At 31.4% G+C, this 11231-nt stretch overlaps 2 protein-coding genes across 6 annotated transcripts; one reads left to right on the forward strand and one right to left on the reverse strand.

Moving 5' to 3' along the window:
• The first annotated feature begins 289 nt into the window (after nucleotides 1-289).
• LOC123200017 (deoxyhypusine synthase-like) lies at nucleotides 290-3562 on the forward strand. Of its 2 annotated transcripts, none has more exons than XM_044615091.1 (7): nucleotides 290-591; nucleotides 678-845; nucleotides 1117-1335; nucleotides 1714-1800; nucleotides 2606-2711; nucleotides 2807-3042; nucleotides 3213-3562. In XM_044615091.1, exons 1-7 carry the CDS (start codon nucleotides 397-399, stop codon nucleotides 3300-3302), a joined length of 1101 nt encoding a protein of 366 aa, XP_044471026.1. In that variant the 5' UTR covers nucleotides 290-396; the 3' UTR covers nucleotides 3303-3562. The 2 variants fall into 2 exon arrangements, with proteins under 2 accessions (XP_044471026.1, XP_044471028.1); XM_044615093.1 differs by having other exon boundaries at nucleotides 454-591; nucleotides 682-845.
• Nucleotides 3563-3663: 101 nt separating this feature from the next.
• Nucleotides 3664-4997, reverse strand: LOC123200018 (probable caffeoyl-CoA O-methyltransferase At4g26220). 4 transcript variants are annotated; one of them, XM_044615095.1, is made up of 5 exons: nucleotides 4899-4997; nucleotides 4739-4818; nucleotides 4510-4654; nucleotides 4309-4440; nucleotides 3664-4222 (listed from the first exon to the last, which is right to left on the reverse strand). In XM_044615095.1, exons 1-5 carry the CDS (start codon nucleotides 4965-4967, stop codon nucleotides 3932-3934), a joined length of 717 nt encoding a protein of 238 aa, XP_044471030.1. In that variant the 5' UTR covers nucleotides 4968-4997; the 3' UTR covers nucleotides 3664-3931. The 4 variants fall into 4 exon arrangements, with proteins under 4 accessions (XP_044471030.1, XP_044471029.1, XP_044471032.1 ...); XM_044615094.1 differs by having other exon boundaries at nucleotides 4309-4654; XM_044615097.1 differs by having other exon boundaries at nucleotides 3664-4227; nucleotides 4309-4654.
• Between the last annotated feature and the right edge of the window lie 6234 nt (nucleotides 4998-11231).

The raw sequence follows: 11231 nt of genomic DNA on the forward strand, positions 1-11231 counted from the left end.
TTTAAAACAATAAGATTTATACTCTTACTTATACTTCATATCATAATATTTAGATAAAATAACATAAATATCTTTTAATAGTAAAATTAATTATTAATTTTAACAGAAAGACAAAAAATAAATTTTTAAAAGCTTAAAGGTAAAAATTCATCGTTTTATTATACCTTGGATGAAAAATAATTATTTGGCCTAACATGCGCATGCGCGCGCGCGCACACACACACACACATATATATATATATATATATATATATTTATTTATTTATTAATCACTAACTTACGAAAACATTTAAGCTCCAAAAAGTTACACGTCTAAAACCCCCAGGTCTGGAACAGCATATAAGCCCTTTTGGGATGGCAAGTGGTTCCTTGTAAATTATTTGGAAAAAGAAAGCGATGGAGGAGCATCTTTTAGCGTTAGTTCACTCTACGGTCTTCAAAGAGTCTGAATCCCTGGAAGGCAGATGCACTAAAATTCAGGGTTATGATTTTAATCAAGGCGTTAATTACTCCCTGCTTCTCAAATCTATGCTCTCCACTGGTTTTCAAGCTTCTAATCTCGGTGACGCCATTGAAGTTGTTAATCAAATGGTAAGTTTCTCCTCCAACAAACCCTTTTTCTTCTTTTATTTTTCCCAAATGCAAAATAACACTATTATATTTTTATTCGGCTGAAGCTAGACTGGCGGCTTTCTGATGAGGCTATATCCGAAGATTGTGACGAGGAGGAAAAGGACCCGGCTTATAGAGCCTCCCTTGGATGCAAAGTGTTTCTGGGTTTTACTTCCAATCTTATTTCTTCTGGTGTCAGAGATACGGTTCGCTATCTTGTTCAGCATCGTATGGTGAGTCGCACTGCGGCTTATTTAAAATTCTTCTTATATTGTCTTGTGTGTCCTGAAATTAAATAAAGGAAGCCAAAGACTTTGATATTGCTTTCACATTGTGCTGATCATGCCAATAGTTTTGAGCTAATGTGTGATTTAAGTCTTCTATTAAGATGTATTGATGTTTGCAAATCAACATTTCGTTTCATTTAATTATTTATTTATTTTCTGCACGATCGTGTTTTTGTGGTTTGGATTTTGATTATATTCTTAAAAATTATTACTTTAGGTACATGTAGTGGTCACAACTGCGGGAGGAATCGAAGAAGATCTCATAAAATGCCTTGCACCCACTTATAAAGGTGATTTTTCTCTACCTGGAGCTCTGTTGAGGTCAAAAGGATTGAATCGCATTGGTAATCTGTTGGTTCCAAATGAGAACTATTGCAAATTTGAGGATTGGATCATTCCAATCTTTGATCAAATGTTGAAAGAGCAAATTGAAGAGGTAATCCTTGCTATCTTTCTTCTAGTTATGCACAGACTTCTGTTTTCATTATTTTCTCTTATCTGTGTTTATTTCTCCATATCATCTTTTTGCTCCTTGATATTTCTTGTCTTAATGGTTATTAAATCTTCCATATTTGGATATGAGCACTTCAGTTTCAACTTTGCCTTTCTTCCAAAAGGAAAGGGAAAAAAAATGTTTAATAACATATCATGTATAGGTTTTAGTTTAGCATGCAGCAAAAACAAAGAAAAAAATGCATTGGTTGTCCAAAAAGAGAATAATTTCAGTTTTTCTCTAAGTAATCATCTCTTTTCCTCCTTTCACCAAATTAGTTCCTTTTACACCCAATTAACTTTTTTCCTCTCTGTTTTGCAGAAAAGATCCTGGACACCATCTAAGGTCATTGCTCGGCTGGGGAAAGAGATTAATGATGAGAATTCGTACCTTTACTGGGCATACAAGGCAAGTATCTCATCTAATTTAGCTTAATATTTTGGCCACTGTCCTCATTTTTTTTCACGGCACATTGATAAACTTCCTATCGTCATTATCAACCACATTTACTATTGCTCTTATTCCTATTTTATGAACATCTTTTAGTTATCCACATTTGTTCTATACTTCGAGTTTTAGTTTTATGCATTTTTCATAATTGGTGTTATGCTTCGGAACCTTGGATTTCTTCCTTGCTTATGATTCCCTTTCGACATACATCTTGTATCTCTAAGAATCTAAAACCTATAGGTCAGGAATTTGACTTCGCTAGCAATTCAAATTGTTATCAATGAAAGAGAAACCTTTCACTCTATGATGTGAAAAGAGAGTCGTTGAATTTTGTTAATACATAGACTTGCTTATCCATAAATAAATTTGTTCTTCCAAAGTTTGGGTCTATGTGGTAGAATACGCATAGCGAGTTTTAGTTTACTGAACATTTTGTGGCAAACATGTCTGGTGGTATTCCATAACCCCTTGCATGTTACATAACTTTCTTTTGAAGATGAAGCTTGCAATCAAATGGGGAAAATTAAATTCATAAATTCTTTTTGGAGACCAAATGTATTAGATGGTTCCATTTACCATTGGTATCATGACTAGTATCAACACCTCTGCTTGTGGGACATTTAGGTTGCTGTGCTAAGATGTGGTAAATAAAACTGAAATCTTATATATTGCTACTTAATCTGCACAGCATGTAATGCCAAAAAAATTGTGTTTTGCTATACATTACCAAAATAATTCTGTATGATTGTCGGATATTTTCCAGAACAACATTCCAGTCTTCTGTCCAGGTTTAACTGATGGCTCACTGGGGGATATGTTGTACTTCCATTCGTTCCAAAGTCCGGGCTTGATTATTGATGTTGTGCAAGGTACGTGCTTTCTGCTTCTGTGTTGCAATGTCATTCCATGCTGATAGTTAACAGTTTGAGTTTTTAATCTAAAAACAACTAACTATTTCAATCAGATATAAGGGCCATGAACGGTGAAGCTGTCCATGCAAGTCCTAGGAAAACAGGGATGATAATTTTAGGAGGTGGGCTACCTAAGCATCATATTTGCAATGCCAATATGATGCGAAATGGTGCAGATTATGCTGTCTTCATCAATACAGCCCAAGAGTTTGATGGTAGTGATTCTGGAGCTTGTCCTGATGAGGCTGTGTCATGGGGGAAAATTCGGGGCTCCGCTAAGACAGTGAAGGTATTAATTTAAATGGATGGCTTGCAGCATCCCATATACATGCTTCCAGTCCATAGTTACATGTTATTTTTCCTTGCAAATAAAGTTTGTGCTACTAGTGTTTAATAGAATGTCCAGCAAAACCAAATATATGATGCTGATTTTTTGCCACTCTTACTAAATTTGATCAGGTGCATTGTGATGCAACTATTGCTTTTCCTTTACTGGTTGCTGAAACGTTTGCCTCAAGGACAATGAAGGGTGGTGAGAGTGAGCGATAATTTGAAGTTTTGACTGATACTACTAATCCTCATGAAGCTATTATTTGGCAAATTGCTTAAGTTCCATAATAAAGTTTGTAAGGGGCTAAATATATGGATTTGATGGGATGTGCTTCAGCTGTAGAGAAGTTGTCTCTCTTGTAAAAGGAAAATTGATATTCTTGCATTGCATACCACTAATTGAATTGCCTTACAGATGTTGTAACTTATGAAAACTCTTAGCTTCTTATGAATGACGGTAAGCATTTTCTTTTCAACAATTATCTTTCCATTACTCTCTTGTGTTTTAGATTTACGGGCAAATTTATTGGTGGATGCATGAGCTTTGAGCCATTGATGTTTTATCAAAATACAAAATGAGTTGAGAGATGTGCAACACTTGTGATATTTGCTATATCGTAATGCTTACAATCAGATTTGAAACTTACAGTTTCTTACATATATTTATCTACTATGTTAACGAGGAACTGGATTTATAGCTTCCAAATAAGGTCTCCTCCAATGCATTAGGCTATGGGTTGTTTTAACATAACAAAGCTCTCAACAGACCTGTCAACCTTATTATCACTAGTATTATTTATATATTTTGTTTCTAATTTCCGATCTCAGTTCTTAAGATTCTGGGAATTTCAATAAATACGCCTGCAGATTGAGATGCCGTCACCCAATGGAGCCTGAGAAAGTTGAACTCGAGGGTCAGCAGCAAGTGCTTTGTTGAATTCCAGAATTGCTTTTCTTTCAGCTTTCATTGGCTCTGGAGTCTGCTCCTCAGACATGGCTACCGTTCCGGCCCACAGTGTGTTGTCGTATACACAGACTCCACCTACTTTCAAGAGCTTCATCAGCCTCTCATGGTAATTCCGGTAATTTCCTTTGTCTGCATCCACGTATGCATAATCAAATTGCCCTTCATTTTCACCCTGCACTTCATTCATTACAACTACATGAGTCTTGCCTTTGGCAAACATTGATAAGATAGACATCCTCCTGAGTCTTGTGTTGTTACATTTTCTAGTATTGTATCAAGAACTGCCAGAGCCTCGGATTCTATGAACTTTATCTTGTGATCAACTCTAGCTTTTTGAATCACTGGTAAACCTATCTCATATGCTTCACGATCTGGATCAATGGCGATAATCTGCAAATCTTTATGGGTTGAATTTGACAGTTCTATTTCATTTTCATACAGAGTAGGCAGATTACTTACCTGGCCATCACCAGGAATGTTGACGGCAGTGAGGAGAAGAGAATATCCAGTATAAACCCCAATTTCGATTGTTTTCTTGGGATTAAGTAGCTTCAAGAGGATGGCTATGAGCTGACCTGCATCCGGTGCAGTACTCATTCTAGCCCTGCAAATTAATTAACCATGAACATTAAAAAAAAAGAGTATCCATTAATTGCTAATTCTAAGGTACTTTTACAGTAAAAATTACTGTGGATGGCCAAAAGTAACATCTCTTATCTCCTTGAGGGGCTCTGCTTCTCGGGGATACACACTGGTTTCCAAAATATACTGCCACAATAGCAGGAAATGAGAGTAAGAAGAAAAAACTGCAGAAAAAAGAAAAATGTAAGAGAGTTGGATGATAATACTGTGTACAAGTCTTCAGTTCGAAGTAATCCTTTAGAAAGAGGTAGTGGGTGATTTTTTTGGTTCTCCATCTCTAACTTTAACACAATTTCCTGAGACACATAGGCTTTTCTATATCATACTCTCTCTGCCACATTTATCACGTGATTTAAAGTTGAAATGTAAACAACTGTTACCTTAAAAGAAACAATTAATATCAACCGCATATTATATATCATCCTGAATGATGCTTTTCTAGCCACAAGTGTAATTGTCGCCTAAAGAGGAATTATTTGTCGTAATGCATCCCATTGATGGAACTTTCAAGCTTTTATGGTTCTGTGAATACACTTTTGCTTTAGGTTTTTCAGTTGACGAAAGCTCAATAACTTTACCAAAGCCTCGTATACTATATACTAAATAAATATATGCAAAATCTCTACGGATAATAACATCTGACCCATTCTAGCATAATATCATATAACCCCTCTTATAAAATATCACTTACATTTTTATGGGTATAAATTAGCCTATTAGAGCATACTATGATTACCTCTCTTATATGGCTGATTAATTGTTTTCAATCGTAATCTACTTTAAAACTTTATTAATCATTACTAAAAATAATAAATAAACCAAATATATTAATTAATTACTTAGATTAAGAGAAGTTTCACGCTTGATTTTATGTTTTCTGAGTAGGAATTTGATAATAAATTTGTTGGAAGTGAATTTAGATAATGAAGAGTGTTAGGGTTTTTATGAGTGTGGGAAGGATAAGAATGAGGGAAGACTTGTCATTATGTCAGATGTTAGATTATTTCAACCTCAGAAATATTTGACTAAAATCATATAAATACCTCATCAAAATAAGAAGAGTTTAATTAATTAACCCACAATCAGTAAACATTAAAAAAAAAAAAAAAGCCAAATGAGTATTTCACACCTAAGGTTTAATACACACCTAACTTTTTATTTACTAACTATTGAAAATTCAAATACTTAGTTGTTTATTAAATTTTACTATTACTCTCAGTAATAAAATTATTAGTTAATAAAAATATTTAAAAAACTAAAAATTTATCACATTTCCACCTCCAAGTTTAAAAACTAACAAGTTTCCTTCACTTAAAGTTTGAAAAATTTACATTTTCTCTTAGGGTTTTTCTAGCATGCTACTGGAGCCCAAAGACAGTGGTGTTCTCCCTCTCTCCTGGGTTCTTTTTCAATCATGTTTTATTTCTGACCATTGTTGGCCGATGAAACTAGTTGATAAAGACGAATCGTTCATCTCCAAAAAAAGACACGTCTTCATCGATGATGACTAAGAATGGAACAGGAGGGAGAGAGAACACGACCAGCTAAGGCAGTGAAGGTATTAATTTAAATGGATGGCTTGCAGCATCCCATATTGTAATAATAAAAAATTGAGGTTTTATCTATTCGGTATAGTTGATTTTGTCTTTTTGAAAGTAGTTCAACTCAGATGAATAGCTCAGATGGAGTTTTTTATTAAAAAAAAAAAAGAAAGAGATTACCTATAGAATATCTAGGGAATTTTATTTTCAATATTATTACAAAAGATGATGCATATATAAAATTCCAAAAATGTTGATTATTCCATGCAATGATATTTCTAATCACTTTTAAACTTATTATTTAATATAAAAATCCTTTTGAACTAATCAATTGAAAATGGGTTTTTAATAAGTTGATGCTAGGCACTTAAAAAAAAACATGCAATGGATTGATAATAATAAATCTAAATGCAATTGGCAGGCTCAAATCCTCCAAGGTAGACTGCAAAAGTAATTGCATCCAAGTATTGAATTGGGCTGTCCAAGGGGCAAAAACTATCTTAATAATTCTCACAATTAATTAGGAGATCAGAAATAGGCATCTCTTCTTTCTAACGCATTGCCTTATTTTTGTAGCTTTGTTATTCCACATAAGGAAGCAGCAATGGCATGCTGTGATGAAGTCCATCCACTAGCTAAGGCCTATCTCTTTTTTGTCAACCTAAATGTGCTCTTTCAAGTCCAAATGGTGTAATTTTCCAAGTTCATTTGGCAGATTGCCATGGAAGTTATTGTCTCTGAGATTGAGATATGATAGAAAAGAGTGATTTCCCAGGAAGCTATTAACATCAATGGCAATGCCATTGATGTTATATCAAAACACAATATGGCAAATATCACAAATGTCGCACATCTCTCAACTCATTTTGTGTTTTGATATAACATCAATGGCTCAAAGCTCATGCATCCACCAATAAAATAGCCTGTAAATCTAAAACACAAGAAAGTAATGGAAAGATAATTGTTGAAAAGAAAACGCTTATCATTATTCATAAGAAGCTAAGAGTTTTCGTAAGTTACAACATCTGTAAGGCAATTAAATTAGTGGTATGCAATGCAAGAATATCAATTTTCCTTTTACAAGAGAGACAACTTCTCTACAGCTGAAGCACATCCCTCAAATCCACATATTTAGCCCCTTAAAATAATTTGACTTCATTGTGGAACTCAAGCAATTTGCCAAATAATAGCTTCAGGAGGATTAGAAATATCAGTCAAAACTTCAAATTATCGCTCATTCTCACCACCCTTCATTGTCCTTGAGGCAAACGTTTCAGCAACCAGTAAAGGAAAAGCAATAGTTGCATCACAATGCACCTGATCAAATTTAGTAAGAGTGGCAAAAAATCAGCATCATATATTTGGTTTTGCTGGACATTCTATTAAACACTAGTAGCACAAATTTTATTTGCAAGGAAAAATAACATGTAACTATGGACTGGAAGCTTGCATATGGGATGCTGCAAGCCATCCATTTAAATTAATGCCTTCACTATCTTAGTTGGTCGTGTTTTCTTTCCCTCCGGTTTCATTCTTAGTCATCATCGATAAAGACGTGTCTTCTTTTAGAGATTAACGATTTATCTTTATCAACTAGTTTTGTCGGCCAATAATAGTCAGAAATGAAACATGACTGAAAGAAAAACCCAAGAGAGAGGGAGAACACCATTGTCTTTGGGCGCCAGTAGCATATTAGAAAAATCCTAAGAGAAAATATAAGTTTTTCAAATTTTAAATAAAGGGAATTTGTTAATTTTTAAACTTAAGGACGAAAATATAATAAATTTTTAGTTTTTTAAATATTTTTTATTAAATGATAATTTTATTAGCGATAATAACAATAAAATTTAATAAATAAGTAAGTATTTGAATTTTTAATAGTTAGTAAATAAAAAGTTAGGTGTGCATTAAACCTTAGGTGTGAAATACTCATTTGGCTTTTTTTTTTTTTTAATGTTTACTGATTGTGGGATAATTAATTAAATTCTTCTTATTTTGATGAGGTATTTATATGATTTTAGTCAAATATTTCTGAGGTTGAAATAATCCAACATCTGACACAATGACAAGTCTTCCCTCATTCTTATCCTTCCCACACTCATAAAAACCCTAACACCCTTCATCATCTAAATTTCACTTCCAACAAATTTATTATCAAATTCTTACTCAAAAAACATAAAATCAAGCGTGAAACTTCTCTTAATCTAAGTAATTAATTAATATATTTGGTTTATTTACTGAAATTAATATATTTCAGTAATGATTAATAAAGTTTTAAAGTAGATTACGATTGAAAACATATTAATCAGCCATATAAGAGAGGTAATCATAGTATGCTCTAATAGGCTAATTTATACCCATAAAAATGTAAGTGATATTTTATAAGAGGGGTTATATGATATTATGCAAGAATGGGTAAGATGTTATTATTCGTAGAGATTTTGCATATATTTATTTAGTATACGAGGCTTTGGTAAAGTTATTGAGCTTTCGTCAACTTAAAAACCTAAAGCAAAAATGTATTCACAGAACCATAAAAGCTTGAAAGTTCCATCAATGGGATGCATTACGACAAATAATTCCTCTTTAGGCGACAATTACACTTGTGGCTAGAAAAGCATCATTCAGGATGATATATAATATGTGGTTGATATTAATTGTTTCTTTTAAGGTAACAGTTGTTTACATTTCAACTTTAAATCACGTGATAAATGTGACAGCGAGAGTATGATATTTAAGAGCCTATGTGTCTCAGGAAATTGTGTTGAAGATAGAGATGGATAATGTTTTGAATAGTGTTTAGTAATTTGTTGATATATTAATTTTGTAAATTTAAATAGATAGTTTATACTGTTTGAAAAATTATAAAAAATTTTATTTGAGATATTACAGAAAGTCATTAACTATTTTATGATTTTCTAAGTTATAAAAAATTTCATAAAATTAGCTAAAATTTTTAAATTATAAACCTGAAATTTTTAATGAAGTTCATATCTGTAAAAGATTTATTTATTTTTATATACATTTTTTTATCGTTTTCAATTTAAATATTTTTTTATATATAAATCAATATGTCTAGTTATGTTCTGAAAATTTTCGTAATTTTATCAATTTAATATAATTTATTAAAATTGTTAAATATTAAGTGTTAAACTTGAAATTTGTTTGACAGAATTTGTGACCAGTAAAGAAATATAATTTTTAGTTTCTTTATGAATTAATTGTGACTTGACTATTTTTTTATAATTAAATTAGCATGTATAGTTTAATTCTGGAAGTTTTCAAAATTTTATAAATTATACGTTATCTGCTAAAATTATCATAAGAGTATATGTTCAATCTGTAATATTTTTTACAGTGTTAATGGTCTGTGATAAAAATTTCGTTTTACATGACTTTTAAAGTATTTTTAGGTTCATATTTTTTTGATAAAAACGTCAATATGTTAAGTTTATATTTATAAAATTTCGTGAATTTTTGAGTTATATAAAATTTTATAAAATTTTTGGAAACTTGAACTGCCAAACTTGAAAACTGTTGTTGTGTTCATGAGCTGTGGACAGAAGTAATTTTTTTGAGAAGTTTATATATTTTTTTTAAAGCTGAATAATTTTTGGGTAAACCATCTATATGTTTTCTTTGTCCCTACAAAGTTTTGTGATGTTTCGATTTGTATAGAAATTTATGAAATTCATAGAACAAAGGTTATACAGTGTAAACATGTGTTAGTTAGGTCTAGGATTATTCACCTTAGACACTCTTAGAATTTGTAAAATTAGTTTTGGAATTGAGGATTTTCAATGGAATTTGAGGATATTACTAAGAGTATTATTACAATTTGAATTCATTGGTTTTGGCTAGGATCCGAATAAGTTGTACGTGATAGCTTGGATCGTATAAGGGTTTGTGTAGACTTTTGCTGTTAGTCAAGGTAAGTAGAAACTAATCTTTTTATATGCATATAAATGTTATATGTTTGCAAATGATAGTCAAATCTGAAAAAAATTTGGTTTTCGTAAGCTATATAATATTTTTATAAACTTTTTCTATCAAACCCAAAGAATTTCTACAAATGTTTTGTTTATATAATATAAATATTTCTTTGATTTATATATATATATATATATATATATATATATATATATATATATATATATATATATATATATATGATTGTTTTGTTCACATACATGGGTTGTAAGTTATATAAATGATATTTCATTCTGTTTGTATGAAATGACTTTTGTAAGTTATAAAATATTTTCGTATACTTTTTTTGTTCCACTTAAATTTTAATTACTTAGACATTGATTTAATAAAATTATTTATAGTACATTTATGATCTGAAATTTTGTTTATATATATGGTTTTGACTCATTGTCCGTAGTCTCTGAATATCTGCTCTGAACTCTTAAACTATAAGTTTGGTCCAACTGGATTATTTGTTATGTTGTGCATATTTATGAAATTTTGGCCGGGTCACCGGGATTACAAGTGACATTTAATTCTGAAATTCTGGTCGGGTCACCGGGAGTACAGGTGACACTACGTGACAAGAGTTTAAAATAAATTTTGACTTAAGTTTGGTTGTTTGAAAGGTTCTGAAATAATTTATTTATTTATTTGTGGTTTTATATGTGTAAGCACTTTGTTTTCTGTTTGACCTTCTTTTATTTGATTTTCTTTATAAATATTTGAATTAAATGATTAAGTATGCATATATAATATTTCGTTTTTGCTTACCGAGTTGACAGAGCACCCCTCGTCATTAACATTTTTGCAGGGGAGATTGGCTAAAAGAAAATAATAATAATAAATTAGTTTAGTAAATTTTTTTTTTCTTTTTTTTTTTCCTCATGTTTTTGTGGTTGAAAAACTTTGTATTCAAGACTTGACTTTATTTAAGGAATTTTTTTGAAGTCTTTTGAAGTTAGATGTTTTATTTTAGCTTTGGGGTGTTACAGTTGTGGAATGAAGTCAAATTATTGTAAGGGGCTA

This window comes from Mangifera indica, chromosome 17 (assembly GCF_011075055.1).
Source record: "Mangifera indica cultivar Alphonso chromosome 17, CATAS_Mindica_2.1, whole genome shotgun sequence".
Classification (NCBI taxonomy): domain Eukaryota; kingdom Viridiplantae; phylum Streptophyta; class Magnoliopsida; order Sapindales; family Anacardiaceae; genus Mangifera; species Mangifera indica.

Excerpts from the sequence above, each read along its gene's own strand:
- LOC123200017 (XM_044615091.1), top strand. The coding sequence starts at position 397 with ATGGAGGAGCATCTTTTAGCGTTAGTTCACTCTACGGTCTTCAAAGAG. Across the intron at positions 592-677 it reads TTGAAGTTGTTAATCAAATG|CTAGACTGGCGGCTTTCTGA; the intron begins GTAAGTTTCTCC and ends ATTCGGCTGAAG. Across the intron at positions 846-1,116 it reads ATCTTGTTCAGCATCGTATG|GTACATGTAGTGGTCACAAC; the intron begins GTGAGTCGCACT and ends TTATTACTTTAG.
- LOC123200018 (XM_044615094.1), bottom strand. The coding sequence starts at position 4,967 with ATGGAGAACCAAAAAAATCACCCACTACCTCTTTCTAAAGGATTACTT. Across the intron at positions 4,655-4,738 it reads GTTACTTTTGGCCATCCACA|GGCTAGAATGAGTACTGCAC; the intron begins GTAATTTTTACT and ends ATTAATTTGCAG. Across the intron at positions 4,223-4,308 it reads TTGATACAATACTAGAAAAT|GGTGAAAATGAAGGGCAATT; the intron begins GTAACAACACAA and ends AATGAAGTGCAG.